Raw genomic sequence first — 15,266 nt, 5'->3', positions numbered from 1 at the left:
GGGGGAAATCGGAGGGAGAGATGAACCATGACAGACTACGGACTCTAAGAAACAAACTGAGGGTTCTAGAGGGGCGGGGGGTGGGGGGATGGGTTAGCCTGGTGATGGGTATTAAGGAGGGCACGTTCTGCATGGAGCACTGGGTGTTATACTCAAACAAGGAATCATGGAACACTACATCAAAAACTAATGATGTAATGTATGGTGACTAACATAACATAATAAAATAAAATTTTAAAAAAAGAGTGGTTAAAATAATAAGAGTTGATGACATCACAGTAGACCCAAAGACAGGAAAAGTAGAGGACACCTACGTTTAAGGGTGAGACAAGTAAAGAGGGAAATAGAAATTCACCATTTGAACACCACCGCAACAGTTGCTGTAGGCAAATCCACCAGTAAATGCCAAAATTCATGGGCAAAATTTAAGGAGAAACAAGAGATTCACATAGCCCAAAGTTTCTCCCCCAAATATGTATTCATTGCAAAGGGGGGAAAAGAGTAACTTTAGAGTGAAGGTAACTGGCAGACACCACTTTACCAATTGATCATGGCTAATCGCACCAGTAACAAGACACAGCAACATCCTGGACCCCGAAACGATGCACCAAAAGGAACACAGCATCATTTCTGTAGAATTCCCGCCACAAATACCTAACTTCAATCTAACCATCAGCTACACCCAAATTGAAGAACACTCTATGAATGACCAGTACTCTTCAAAATGGCCGTAGAGACAAGGAAAGACTGAAGAACTGTCAAAGCTTGGCAGAGATGAAGAAGACGTTAACAACTGAATGCAACATGTGATTCTGGAACCAAAAATAAAAGGCCAGTACAGGGAAAATTGATGAAATCTGAAAAAAAACCTGTAGTTACTAGCATGACTAGTATCCAAGGATATCCAAAGATAACTTTTATTTTTAATCATTGTGCCATGGTTGTGTATGATGTTCCACTGTGGGAAGGGCATATGAAGGGGCATATGAAAACTATTTTTATGACACTTCTAATAAGTCTACATTAGTTTCAAAATAAAAACTTTTAAAGATGAGGATGTATCCTATAAAAAGGTTAAATTGAATCCCACACTGTATGAATATGACATCCATTACAATACTTTTTTAAATGAAAACATAAAAATACTAGAAGAAAATGAGGGAAACAGCTTTATAATCTCAGAGTACAACCCAAGAGGCATGAAAATCATGCCATAAATGAAAAGGCTGATACTTTTGATTATTTCAATTTTTTTCAATCTGAATGGCAAAGAACATAATAAGCAACATCACTACATAAAGGACAATCCAGGAAAAAAAACTTTCAATTAATATCCCAAAAGGCTAATAGCTCTAAAATAAAAAAATCTTACAAGTCAATAAAAAAAAGATCCCAACCTGGTAGAAAAAAGGTCAAAAGCTATAAGAAACAACACATAGAAAAAGAAATACAGGGCGCCTGGGTGGCTCAGTTGGTTAAGTGACTGCCTTCGGCTCAGGTCATGATCCTGGAGTCCCGGGAAAAAGTCCCGCATCGGGCTCCCTGCTCGGCAGGGGGTCTGCTTCTCCCTCTGACCCTCTTCCCTCTCATGCTCTCTGTCTCTCATTCTCTCTCTCAAATAAATAAATAAAATCTTTAAAAAAAAAAAAAGAAAAAAGAAAAAGAAATACAAATGCATTTTTAATCATATGAAAAGATGAAAATTAAAACTATAAGTGGATACATGCTTTTCTTTTTATAATAGGTTGGCAAGTAGCAAAACATTAAATAAAACACTGTGTTGTTGAGGGTATAGGAAAACAGTCAGTCTCATATGTTACCGATGGGAGTATAAACTGGGACCACATCTATGAAAATCTGCAACAGCTCTTAAGAGTCTAATGCTTGTACCTCTCTACCCAGCAGTATGACTTCTAGGAATTTATCCTACAAAGATTCTCCTACATGGGATAGAAAACTTAAATCCAAGGATATTCACGGCAAAACTGTGTCTGATAACAAATGATTGGTCACAACCTATCAATACAAGCCCATCAATAAAAGACTGGTTAAATAAATGAGGGTACCTTTGTATAAAGGAATACTATGAAGTCAGTAAAAAGGACACAGTAGTTCTGGCTGTATGATATGAGGTACTGCTAAGCGCACAAAGCGAGGGGCAGAGCCGCAAGCACAGTGAGTTACCCTCTGGGCAAATGATATGTATATCCTTAACCTGGTATCTTTGACATGATACTCAAAAACAAAAACAAGGGGCGCCTGGGTGGCTCAGTCGGTTAAGCGACTGCCTTCAGCTCAGGTCATGATCCCAGGGTCCTGGGATCGAGCCCCGCATCGGGCTCCCTGCTCCGCGGGAAGCCTGCTTCTCCCTCTGCCCCTCACCCTGCTTGTGTTTCCTCTCTCACTGTGTCTGTCAAATAAATAAATAAAATCTTAAAAAAAACAACAAAAACAAAAAACAAAAAACAAAAACAACCACAACCACAACCACAACAGAACTGGTAAGCCATTTGCTGGAGGGGAATTTTAGAGACAGTACGCTTTACAGCCATCCCAGGATTCATTTAAAACTTTTACTCTAGCAGGGAGAGGCAAAGAAGCCAGTGAATTACAGAAAGAAATCAATGACGCCACATCAAGGGGAAGAAAAATTGCCAAGAGAACTGGGTGACCGGAAATCGTGGGTAGAGATTCCCTAACTGTGGGGCGAAGTGTGGGCTTGTTCTTGAGAAGTTAACTCTGATGGGGACTTGGGAACAGCCCTAACACTCCAGCTCTGGAGTCAGACAGTTTCCATGGTGAAGTGGGGGATCAAGGTGCATAAGAGAGCTGAGAAAGAAGGGGACTCATTTCTAATACATACAGAACTGATGTACAAATTAACTTATTTATACCCAGGAGACAACATACCTGAATAGCGTTTATGTTAATGCTTACAGGAAATGCCCTGGCCCTCTTATATCTACATTCACATAAGATGTTAGAAGAATGCCTATTTAAGACAGCAAATAGATTAATGGTTGCCAGGAGTTGGGGAGGATGAAAAGGTGGAGCACAGAGGATTTTTAGGCAGTAAAACTATTCTGGATGATGCTACAATGGTGCACACATGTCATTACAGTGTTGTCAAAACCCATAGAACACACAACACCAAGAGTGAGCCCTAGTGTAAACCCTGGACTTTTGGTGCTAATGAGGTGTCAGTGTAGATTCATCAATTATAACAAATGCACCACTCTGATGACAATGGGAGAGACTGGTCATGTGCTGAGGGAAGGGGACATATAGGAAATCTCTGTACCTTCTGCCCAATTTTGCTGTGAACCTAAAACTAAACTAAAAATAAAGCCTATTTAAAAGTAGGGGGGGTGGATGGTTCACGCCCAACACATGTATACATCAGTGAAGCTTGAGCATCTGATAAAGAACAAAATCAATCAGTCAATGTTTGGGATTTATATTACATCTTTCTCCTAAGAGTTTAAAGGTTTTAAATGTTATTTCTTCATTTACCTTCACAACATTTACACACCTACGGTGGAACATAAATAGTGTAAAATTGGGGGAAAAGAGGCAATATTGGGAAAATGAGGCCAAGTCTCAAGGTGAACCACTTGCAGAAATAGGACTGCAATTCCACTTTCCTTCTTAATTATCCTGATTTTTTTAATGTATTAAGGCCATTTGGAAAGCAAACAATTAAAACTGCTATCCATTGTGTGCTCTTACATATATGTGTGCATGTGTGTGGGGGTATATAATACATGCATAAAGAGACACACTTATAATCATACACACCCAGACACATACAAACTCACTCATACATTTATACTTGAGGCAAAGAGCCAGCTCTGTCAATGCACTTAAACCAAATTTAGGCATAATAATCTGTGGATAATAATAACAGAACAGTGCAAGTGACCATGAGACTGTTATAAATAAAGAAACTCACATATGTCATCGTAATTCAGAATTCTGAGTCTGAGGTAAGTGAGAAAGAACAAACTTAAAAAAAAAATTACAAGTCAAATACACTTGTCACCGCATCCACTAAAAGGATTTAATTTAAAACTCAAACATCAGCATATTGGAAAAGGAAATGAGAAGCTAATAACATGCACTGACGTTTACATAAAATTAGTATGTAAAGTGAGAGATATGAACCTAATGATGAATATGAAGCAACCGTTTGCATTTTAACAGACTAAGCAAAAATGTAATTGACAAAGAGGCCGATCTAAATGAATTTCCAGCTACTTCAACACTAAGGGCAGCTGCATGCTGTCAGAATTATAAACGAGAAAAAAATCTGTTTAAACTGGATTTCTTTAAAAAACACAGCCGATATGTGAATGTACACACTGTACTGAAGTTATCATTCATTCAATCAGAAAAAAGCATTTTTTTCCCAAAAAGTCATTTTTTAACATCAGAGTAGTCAATATGCGGTTGCTGCATATTGATTGGAGAGCAAAGTATTTGGAGGTAAATGAAAATATTAAGGTGTTTCTGGGAGCCGTAGCTGTCATTCCTGGAATTAAGTCAAGGTCAAAAACATTTGTTTTCAAGAATAATCTACCACAATAAAATTTCATTTCAAAGCCACTAAGATTACCCCACTTGGTATCTTATTAGTGGCAGTTATGAGTTCAACTTTGGCACCAGCCTTCCTGGGTTCAAATCCTAACTCTACCATTTCTTGCTGTGTGACTTTGAGCAGGTCACTTAACCACACTGTGCCTCACTTTTCTCATCGTAGTGTAAGGATGGTCACCGTACCTAGCTCCTAGGATCACTGTGTGAATGAAACGTATTCATACATGCAAGACACACGCTCCATAACTGTGAGCTGTCATTATTATCCTTGAGACAGCGGTCTCTTAGGGCAGGCATTATTTGGTGTTAAAAAACCAACAAAGAAGATGGTGGCAAGCAAGCCATGATGTTGCTGCTCCTTGTATGTAAAGAACCCTTGTTTCCTCCCACCCCTCACACTCTCTCCTGGGCGGACAGGAACCCTGGGAATATCTCTGGCCACTTCTCCGTAAAGATCCGCTCTGGGTGGACAACTGACTGAAGGACACCGCCCCGCCCCATAGATGCTACGCAAGTGATTCTAGAACAGAGTGAGAAGCCCAGCCCGGCCGCCTCACAATGTGCTTGGGGATCTTGGCATATTTTGTCTCTACTACCATCAGTCCTCAAAGGGATGGTTTGGTGACTGATCATGCACCTGACTTTGCATTTCACCCTTATCCAGGTCCCTTAGAATAGCCCACCAAATGTTTTATATATCCCTGTATTTTCCAAGGTCAGGAAAAGGGCAGAGCACAAAAATCAAAGCTGATGCAGAGAGATTTCATGTTCAGTCTTCCCCTTTAATTTACTGAAAGTGCCAACATCTGAATAGAAGGAAAAAGGCCAAGTCTACAGGCATCTTGGCAGGGTGACGAGTCATTGAAAAGAGATGTGAATTCCCACATAATAAACACACCAAAGCCAGGCTCTCCACACCCTCTCAAGTCCCGTCATACTGTGACCGGACTGGCGTCCCTGCCAAGGGATAAAGGGAAGGAAAATGGGAGAAAGACACAGACTCGCTCAGCCCTGAATCACGTACAGATTCTGGTTCCACAGGAGGACAAGAGGGCTCGCCTGTGTGTGGTCAGGGCTGAGGAACCCCAAACTCTGCAGGCCCCTGAAAGGGATGCTTCTTGCTACCTGCACGAGAGAGGGAGGACATGACGTGCATGGCATTCCTCCAGGATCCAGGAAGACAACAGGCCCAGGCAAATATATCTGGAGTGAATAGGAACTCAGGGTGAAGTCAAGCACTTCCCAAACTCTGAACTTCCTTTTCCATGCTCCTCTGTGCTGAGTGCTGCTTCGTCGTGACCGGAACACCTCAGACTTAGGAACTCCTACTGTCCAAAGAAGATCAGCCATCCTCATTTGCACCTTAGCATGAATTTAACCCATTAGCTCTCTCCACATCCTTTTACTTTGCTTATGATTTCTAAGGTGATTAGAGGCTTTCTGTGCTGTTCAAATGGGGTTGGTACTGAAGCGAGTCTACCTACTTTGCTGGCACAAGATACCAGGTCTCACCTGAGGACTCAAACAGTCCTCTTTCCACATGAAATGTCTACAACAGATAATGACTTTTAACCTAAATTCGACTTTGGAAAACAATACACTGAACAGACTAATGCCTTTATAGCTTCAAATACCAGAGAAAGACAACAATCCTTTAAACGTAAAAGGAAGCACCATATGGGAAAGAAATGCCAGAAAACCTAATTGCTAGTCCAGTATGAACACGACCTCACCATGTAACCACAGATACGGCACTCGAAGTTTCTGGGCCTCAGTCTCTGGTGACAGAATTAATGGGTTCAATACCTATGTAAGGTTCCTTTCCACTCAAAAATCTCACAATCCATTGGTTATTTTCAGTTCAAGTAATTTCAGACATCATGACAGCAAAAGTTCATTTGCATCCAGAAATGAATATGAACAATGTGATTAAAGATATAAAAAGGGACTTTTAAAATGTAGCATGAGAATGACAAACGGAACAGAAAATGCTGGAGAATTAAGACACTTTTCCCTTCAGTCCATTATTATAAGATGCCTGCCCTAATACCATTAGTGGGTTGTTTTTTTTTTCTTTTTACACCACAGTACAGCAAAGTGAACTCCCAAATGTGTGAACAATGAGGATCACAGCCTTGGGCTGAATGCTACCTCTTAGAGATCAATCAAGTGCAGGTGCCCAGAACAACGTGGAAACATGAGAGAACGCATCCTCTAGGGTCACTTGGGAGTGATCGCTCACCTTCCACCAGCTGGTCCAGGCTGGAAATCTTCTTGAGCCCATCAATGGTGTAGATTGTTCTCACTCCCTGGGGCAAATTCACGTTATCTGACAGAGTTCGGGTCAAGTCAGCCAGCAGGGCCTCAAAAGATCGGAAGCGGTCTGGGGAGATGGCATACACAATCCCTTTGAAGTATCTGTCTCCATTTCGATAGAAACGAACTTTCTTGGCCTTCTTCTCTGAGCTGAGGGTCTGCAGCGTGCGGGTTCGGTAGAAACTGCAGTGGGCGCTGTGCGTTGGGCTGGGCAGCCCGTTCACCCGCGACCCTCTGCTGTATCTCTGAGCCTTATCCCGCTCGTCAAAGTGTTCCAGCTCCATGTCTCTGCCGAAGGACATGACGGAGTTAAAGTGGAACCTGGGAGGCACAGAAGGAAAAGAAAAAAAAACAAACAGAGACACATACTGATGTTATTTTAAGACCACGGTATGAAAGGCTCAGCTCAAGAGCAGCTGGTGGAACTATTGCTGTAATTGATGATATATTTAATATGAGTTATCGAGTTGGAAGAGAAGGAAGACAAGGAAGAAGCAGAAGAGGCAGCCCCTGTGGAAAGAGCTTATCAATCAACCCCAGTTTAGTTAGAAACAGCTCCTATGGAGTGACCACCTCCCCCTTTCAGGCTTTGAACAGCTGTTATTTCCAAGTCACAACAAACCATTCAGAGTAGTATTATCCCTATCTATAGATGAAGAAAACGAGGCACGGAAAAATTTCTCCGAAATGCTCGAACCAAGTCCTCCCACCCAGGTTTGCTTGACTCCAAAGCCCAGACTTCCCTACAGGGTGCTCACTCTGGTGGCAGATGGAAGATAAGCTTTCATATTACCATAGGGCTGATGATAAGAAGTGGTTCTGGGCCAGGAACCAAAAGGAGGGGGTCAGCATTTAACAGGTTATAAATCAGTTCACAAAGTTTTGTGCTCCCCCTGGCCAGATAGAGAGCAAACTGAATCAATCCCCAGCTTCTACCAGCTTAAGAATGTCCAACATATTCACATATTCCATAGCAGCTTTTTTATAAGTGATTTCACCATAACTCATTTGCTTACATTTCGTGCTTCGGATAAGTTGGGTTAGAAAAAGCAGAAAAAGTTTGTGGAGGAAGAGGAAAAAGAACAGAAGGGATAAAAGTTACTTTTGGGAGGGCTCTGCCTTTCTTTCCACTCTGTTTTCGTGGTTGAGGGAATTGAGGCTTAGAGATGTTGATCAAGTACTTCTCAAGGCTGGTACAGGATCAAGTTTGGATCAACATCTTTAAAGCCTTGCTTCCTCAACTACACATAGGAATGCCAATCATACCTACCTCATAATTAATATTAAGTATGAATACATGAAGCACTTGGGAGGGTGTCTAGCATGTGATAAGTATTAATGTTTTTTATTAATAAAATCTGCTTTTCTGTTCTTAACTCTGTCACAGAAAAAACTAGTAGGAATAGAATCTCCCCCTTCTGGTAAGGAAAGCTCCTTGGGAGTCTGCCTGATTTTCCTCTCATGACCTTCTGAAAGATATGCTTGCACCCCCATGGTCCCCATTTTACTTTCTATGGAGCGCTGTCACCAGCAAGCTGCCTGTGAGATCAATTCATCCTTGCTAAGGGGTTAGGTGATAAAGGCTTGTGATGTTGACCCTTGCAGGGGATCAGGATTTTAAAGGTCAATCTAGAAAACATTCAAAGGAAAGAAGTTTCGATGACAAAATTTCCGGCATGTTGAAATACAATAATATAGGGAAATGGAAAATCTGGGGCAAGAACCTTATGAGTGCTCCCCAAATCCCACCACATAGATGATGTTGCCTTTCTGAAGGTCAGTCCAAACTAACCAAAAGTACTGCCAAGCCTCCCCGACCTTTCCTTGACCCTGAGTAGACAACCTCTGATCCATTCAGAGTAGCTCAAAATTCATGTTTAAAAGCATTGCTAGAGATTGTGGACTCCTGAAATGAAGTGGAAAAAGCTAGGGTTTATTGAATGTCTATGATGTGCCTTGCACTACTATTCAGCAATCAATTGCATAATATGCTAAAAATTCCCTTCTAAACCTCACAGCAATCCAATGAGGTCGGTAATATTATTATGACTGAAGGCAAGTACGGGATAGATCCAGGGTCCCAGAGTCATAATTGAGGGAGTTGGGATTTGAACCTAGGTTTACTCAGACTAACTCTGAAGCTGGTGCTCCCTCTTTTCTGCCCCATGCGCTGTGTCTTAGAGGCCAGGCCCCCTGAGAGCCTCCCTAGACCCCTTCACCCATAAAAATAGGGGTGTTTAAAGCCCTCACTCTTAACTAGGTCTGTGACCTTGGGGAGGCCACTTACCTGAGGAAGGTCCTCTGCAGACAGAGGGGGCAGTGGTCACCAGGCCGCTAATGTCTTCACCTGCTCATCATTCTACTGCTGACCCGGAGGGGTGGGGGGGGCGGGCAGAGTGGGACTCAAACCTGGACCAATCATTAGTTCAGTGTATTTTTTTCCTCCAAACATGAAAACTACCTCATGTCTCTTAATAACTTATAATAGCCTAAATTCGTATTTTCCAGAAAAAGTGATACCATACATAGGTATATATGAACCAGTTTCATTGATTTTGAAGTTGGATAACTTCAAAACAGTGATCCAGTTCTTGAGGCAGCTATTAACTAACAGAACCAATATTAACTAAGTAACAGAACCAACCATTGCCCATGGTATCATTGCTCCTACTTTTTTTTAATCTCCTCTCAACATGAGCTCTTTTGTATTCCAAAAGGGGTGTGTGGTCGGTGGCGGGGTGGGGGGGGGGGTACTCATACAACCTCGCGAAGCTCTTCAAACTTCGCTTATTATAAAGGCCAGGTTGGCTTTTGAAGCTTCTGTTTTATTTTTAAAGGCAGTAATCCATCTTCCAACCCGAGGGGTTTCCTCCCAAATCTATATGAACCAAGAGACAACAAGCAGGACCACAGCAAAGGATGACACAATTGTGTCACCAGAGAGTGCGGATGTAGTCTGAAGGGGATTTTACCGATCTACAATTTACAAAAGCCAAATAATTTAGCAACTGTTGGAATTCCCTAGAGGAATCAGGCTTTTAGAACCAAGAGTTCTACACCAAATGAAAAAAAAAAAAGTCAATTTTAAAATAGACAAAAGTTGATTTTGTTTTATTTGTGTATTTCTTCACACTTGATCGTGTATGTTCAACCAGGACAAGCACATCTCTGACTTCCCTTCTGAGCCTGCCCAAAAGGAAGCAATGATGTTGGTGACGAAGAAAAACCACACTCAAAGTGGAATCATTTTCAAGGCTACAGCTACCACTAAATGAATGTCAAAAGCCACACTACACACCCTAATGTTCCCATAATTATGTGCAACATCAAAATAGGTGTTCCTTCTCTTGCCTGGGCTGGCTCAGCTCTGCAGTTGGCTTACTTATATAGCTGAACCACGAGCTCCTGGAAATTCCCTGGGCTTCCACAGGTTCTTGCTTCCTGCCCAGGAAACCACTAAGGCACAGAGACACACATTCACAGCCCATCGATGGCCAGGGCCCTGGGCACACATGCGTCACGGTACCAAGAAGGTAACCGCATGGCCGGAGCCACAGAGATCACAGACACTGGGAGGGGAAGAAGGGGGCCTGGCTCTTATCAGAGATTTTCCTATAAACACCTCCATGCCAAGAAATCAGAATCCTCAATTGTCTTCTGTGGGATTTCTCACCATTTTGAGGAACCTCTGTGTTCATCATTCTCTAGATAAGGATATGAGTTCCTGCTTCAGAGATTTCCACAAACACACACACACACCCCAAGAAATAATTCATCATAAAGATTACCACATCGAAACAGATGCTGGACCTGGAAGTCCCAAGGGATATTTTGCCAGTGGGATTAAGATGCAGGTGGACGGGCAGGGGTGGAAGAAGAGGCGCGCGCGCACACACACACACACACATACACACACACACCCCTTCAGAGGGCATGCACCACCTCGGACACAGATATCACAGGATGTGTGCCAATCTTTTATAATGTTCCTACATATAACCCCTCTTAAAATCCCTTCTGACCACCTTCATGTGACATTTCATACTTTAAAGCTTGTCCTACTTTCCTTTCCAGTGGAAAGGCGATATATTTAGGAACATTCATAAAGCGTATTCACGGAACACCCTGCAGTGTGGCCGCTAAACGCGTGTGCACCATAATCTAGACACACACTCACAGGTGCGGAGAGAGGGAGCCGGTTTGAATGAAACCTTTCATTTGCTCCATCTCTTACAAGCGTTGCCTTTCCAAATCCAGCAGTGATTCCGCGCAAACCTGGTTTTCAAAAGCAGCCTCTTTTGTGGGGCAATGCAGGGCTGTGCGTGCGCTCCCACTAGGAGGAAAATGCCATTTCCTCTCCGCATGCTTTTAGCACTGCAGGTACTAATTTGTACTTGAGGCAGCCTCGCTGTCCCTGAAGGAACTTGAGACCCTGCAAATGTACTTGCAACACCCACACTGCAGCCACCCACCACGCACAGATCGCCCCATCTTCAAGCACACCACCCTCCGGGCACACAGGAAAGCACACACACAATAAGAGGCCTGGCCCGGCCACTCCTTCTAGGCGCAGACTTGGTCCTCGCTCCGCGGCCAGTTCTGACAATGACAAACACCTCGCCCAGCTCCTCCGCCCAGGCTCTCCATCTCCACTAACAGCGTGGCGAAAAGCCTGGCGGGGAGGGTGGGGGGCGCGCGCCCTACTCCCCGTTTCAAGCCCGGTGGCACCAGACAAAAGAGGCAGGTGCCAGCAGCCCCGGGGCCGCCCGTACACACTGGCCACGGCAGGGCAGCGCCTTTCGAGGAACGGCGGGCTGGGTGGCGGCGGCGGCGGGCCGAGGGGGGCGCCCGCCCTGCCCTCCACGCCCCGGGCTACCTCGGCGCCCCGCGGCTGCGGGAGGAGCGGGCGCTGCGAGCCCCCAGCGGAGGCCCCCCGCCACCCCCACCCTTCGGCCGGCCCTGCCCGCAGCTCCCTTCGCCAGCCAAGGCAAAGCACGCACCGGTCCGCGGAGAGACGCCGCCCGGGGTCTTTGTGGCCGCGCTCGGGGCCGCCTCCTGGTGCTGTCCTCACCCGGCGGGGCGCGGCCGGGGCTGCGGGGCTGCGGAGCTGCGGGGCTGCGGGGCGGCGGCGGGGCCGGGGCTGGGCTGCAGCAGCTACTGGAGCGCGGGCGTCTGGGCTGCAGCCGCTAGTGCAGGGATGTGCCTCTGCCGGTTCTCATTGAAATGCGGCGCTTCGCACAGCCTCACTCCAGCTTGCTCCGGAGGAGGGCGGCGGCGGCGGGCGCGCTCCCTTCTCTTGTGGCGCTCTCTCTCTCTCACACGCCCTCCCCGCTCCCTCCTTCTCCCACTCCGCGTGCGCGCTCCGGCGCCCCCGCCCTTCTTGGCAGGGCGCTCCCACCACGGCTGCGCCCGGGGTCCTCCTCCTCCCCGCGCCCTCCCCGACCGCAGCGACCTCCGTGCGGCTGGCCTGAACAAGCCCCCCAAGCTCCCCATTCCTCAGGAGTGGTCGTCTGCAGATAGGGCAAGATCGGCTGGGGGCCTGCGGACAGAGGAAGAGAACGTGGACGGGGCCAGGTCTGAGCCAGGAAAAGTGCGAGATGGCGCAGCGGTGAGTCCCCCTCCCTCAGGGGAGACAAGGGAAACAATTACGTCCTCCTCCCCTGCACAACCCCCTCGCCCCCCCCCCACACACTCACACTTTATGTGACTTCATGATTTAACACTTTCCCAGGATTATGGAAGCCAACGTAATGCACTCTCATCACTCTTGTCCAAGATGCATCCATGCAGTTCCTCCAGGGAGGACCAACCCCTGACCCTCACAATCTACACACGACAGTGTCACCCTCAGTCCCCTTATTGGGAAGGACCAGCTGTGTTCATTGACCCCATCAGTCATCTCCATTTGACCTCAGGACTTGAGTCACCCTTAAAATAGTGACCTCTGTTTAGAGCCGAATATGTTACAATAGACGCTTGATAACTTAGAGGCCAGTTTTCACTACTGGAGAACTCGTGGTTGCCAGGGCTGGCGGTCAGCTCTGGAAAGCCCCATGAGCTCATCACAAGCTTTCCCTCCTGGGGCAGGAATGTTATCAGAATCCAGGCTGTTGACAGCTTCCTCCAGTCTTTGCACAAACGCCCAGGGAGTGAGAGCAGGTCGCTGACTTCCATGAAACCTTAGCCTGGTTCACTAGGCAGCCTAAATTTTTGTCCAGTTAATCTCCTTCCGTCATGTCGCTTGCGACCTGTATCTGTCCCACATATGCATACATATACAAAGACACATAGGTATTTTTCTCTCTTCCCGAGCTTGAACCTTTTTGTGGAAAATCAAAATTTTATTTTTATCTTGCCCATTGAGCCCAGTTACATACTTGATTACTCATTATTAATAAGAGCTAATCTGAAATACTTTCAAAGTATATGTAAATACTAAATAATCACCATTTGTTATAAAATGCCACTCAAATGAGATGCATGTTGCATATTCAACAAGTTGCTGCAATATTTATCTTTGAACTATTTAATAACCCAGGGATGAGAGTACATGAACTCATCAAATGGACTAAATGCGGAGTACTGAGCCTACCCCATTCAAATTCTAATACAAAATGAGGGCCAAGGGGTAAGCGCAGAGAAAGGAGCTAAGTGTATTTTCTTGAGAACAGAAATCAGAACTTCTGTTTATCTTGCAAGTGACAAATGCCAAGTAATTTCTGCCAAAATGCTAAACCAAGAAATAAATTCCATGTCCTAATCCCTATGAATATTCTATCAGGGTCATTTCTTAAGCACTTCAAGTAATTCAACCATATCTTACCACCTTCCTAGCTGACCTACCTGGGACATGTAGATAATGTGTTTAAAAAACAAACAAAAACCCACCTTTGAGTTTGACTCTCTCAGATTGCTCTCACTAGATGTAGTTGGGCATCATTAACTCTTTCAGGGAACCAAGGGCACTGAGAATTGATGGGCACACTCAGTAGTCCCTACTGGCTCATTTCGTCAGAACAGCAAGCAGGTGCTAAGTGGCACCCAGTGACCAGACCGAAATAAGTACAGAAGTGCCTAAATTACTTCTAGGAAATTCAATGAAATTTAACCAGAAAACTCCTAATTCAAGTAATTTTCAAAAACTGATGTTACTTCCTTTATATGACCAGGGTATCGATCAAAGAGGTGACTGGAATTAATGTGTCCTTCCCTCATGAAAATCTGAAGTTAATGGAGATCTCTCCAACTCCCCAAAGCTAATGCTATTTAAGCCGTGCGCCCCGATTGCTGCTCCAGGCAGCCACAGTTCTGCACCCCGCAAGACTGACCACAGTGTGGTCCCAGCTCTGTCAGTGACTCCTATTAGCTGAGTGCTTGCTTCTATGCTGTGCGGGGGCACCTGTACATTTTCTTATTTCACATTTGTAAGAACCATTCAAGGTAGGCATCATTAACCTTACCTTATGGATGAAGGAATTTAGGCATAGGCAAGTTACGTCGTTTGCCAATAGGCAGCTAATAAATGTCAAGCCCAACTCCATTTTAAAATCCCTGTTTTAAAATTCAAGTCAGGGGCGCCTGGGTGGCTCAGTTGGTTAAGCGACTGCCTTCGGCTCAGGTCATGATCCTGGAGTCCCGGGATCGAGTCCCGCATTCGGCTCCCTGCTCAGCAGGGAGTCTGCTTCTCCCTCTGACCCTCCCGACCCTCCCCCCTCTCATGTGCTCTCTCTCTCAGTCTCTCTCTCTCAAATAAGTAAATAAAATCTTAAAAAAAAAAAAAAAAATTCAAGTCAGTTTTCCAATTGCTATGGCCATATGCTTGGAAAGCAATACCAAATTCTAGTCTGAAGTGTTCTCTCTTTTGGAAAATGCAGTCTTTTAATCAATGAATTTATTATTTCATAACAGAGAGAGAGAACAACTCTTTGCTGTTGTGAACACTGCTTCCTTTAGTGATGGGTATCATCAAATGTATCTATCCTGAGCTAAACTTTAATGAGAATATTTGCATGTCACCCTCTGACACAGGCTGATGGACAATTTTAGCTACATGTGTTTGCTTTTTTTTTCCCCCCCGAAAGTAAGTTTTCAGGTCCAAACCAAGGAAGAGAAAAAGAACTAAAGAAAAATAATTTTTAGTTGACCATGTATCTCTTTTCAGGTACATTTTATTGGCTTCTTCATAGAAAATAAGCTCCATCACGTAGATTCAAAGAGAATAACAGAAAATGGGATATTAGCAGGAAGAGATGCACTTTCTGTTTTTCTCTCTAGAAGGGGAATTTACTGTGTCTCATTCAGATTCTCCCTGCAGTCCTCCTCTGGGGCCAAGGGATACAGTGCTCCTGGGTTGG

General features: G+C 44.7%; 1 protein-coding gene across 2 annotated transcripts in view; it reads right to left on the bottom strand.

Annotated features, from left to right (window-relative positions):
- The window catches only part of DCLK1 (doublecortin like kinase 1), a 345,007-nt gene extending 332,960 nt beyond the window's left edge, over positions 1-12,047 (bottom strand). For both annotated transcript variants that reach the window (XM_035003548.1, XM_035003549.1), the window contains exons 1-2: positions 11,913-12,047; positions 6,839-7,233 (exon numbers count right to left, since the gene is read on the bottom strand). In XM_035003548.1, coding sequence (XP_034859439.1) covers positions 6,839-7,214 — 376 coding nt within the window. In that variant the 5' untranslated portion in view covers positions 7,215-7,233; positions 11,913-12,047. The remainder of the gene's footprint in view (positions 1-6,838; positions 7,234-11,912) is intronic.
- Positions 12,048-15,266: the final 3,219 nt, after the last annotated feature.

Source organism: Mirounga leonina, unplaced genomic scaffold (genome assembly GCF_011800145.1).
Source record: "Mirounga leonina isolate KUSES-001 unplaced genomic scaffold, KU_Mleo_1.0 Mir_127, whole genome shotgun sequence".
In the NCBI taxonomy this organism is placed as follows: Eukaryota; Metazoa; Chordata; class Mammalia; order Carnivora; family Phocidae; genus Mirounga; species Mirounga leonina.
The sequence above is the reverse complement of the archived record's forward strand: the minus strand, read 5'-3'. Positions and strand labels throughout refer to the sequence as shown.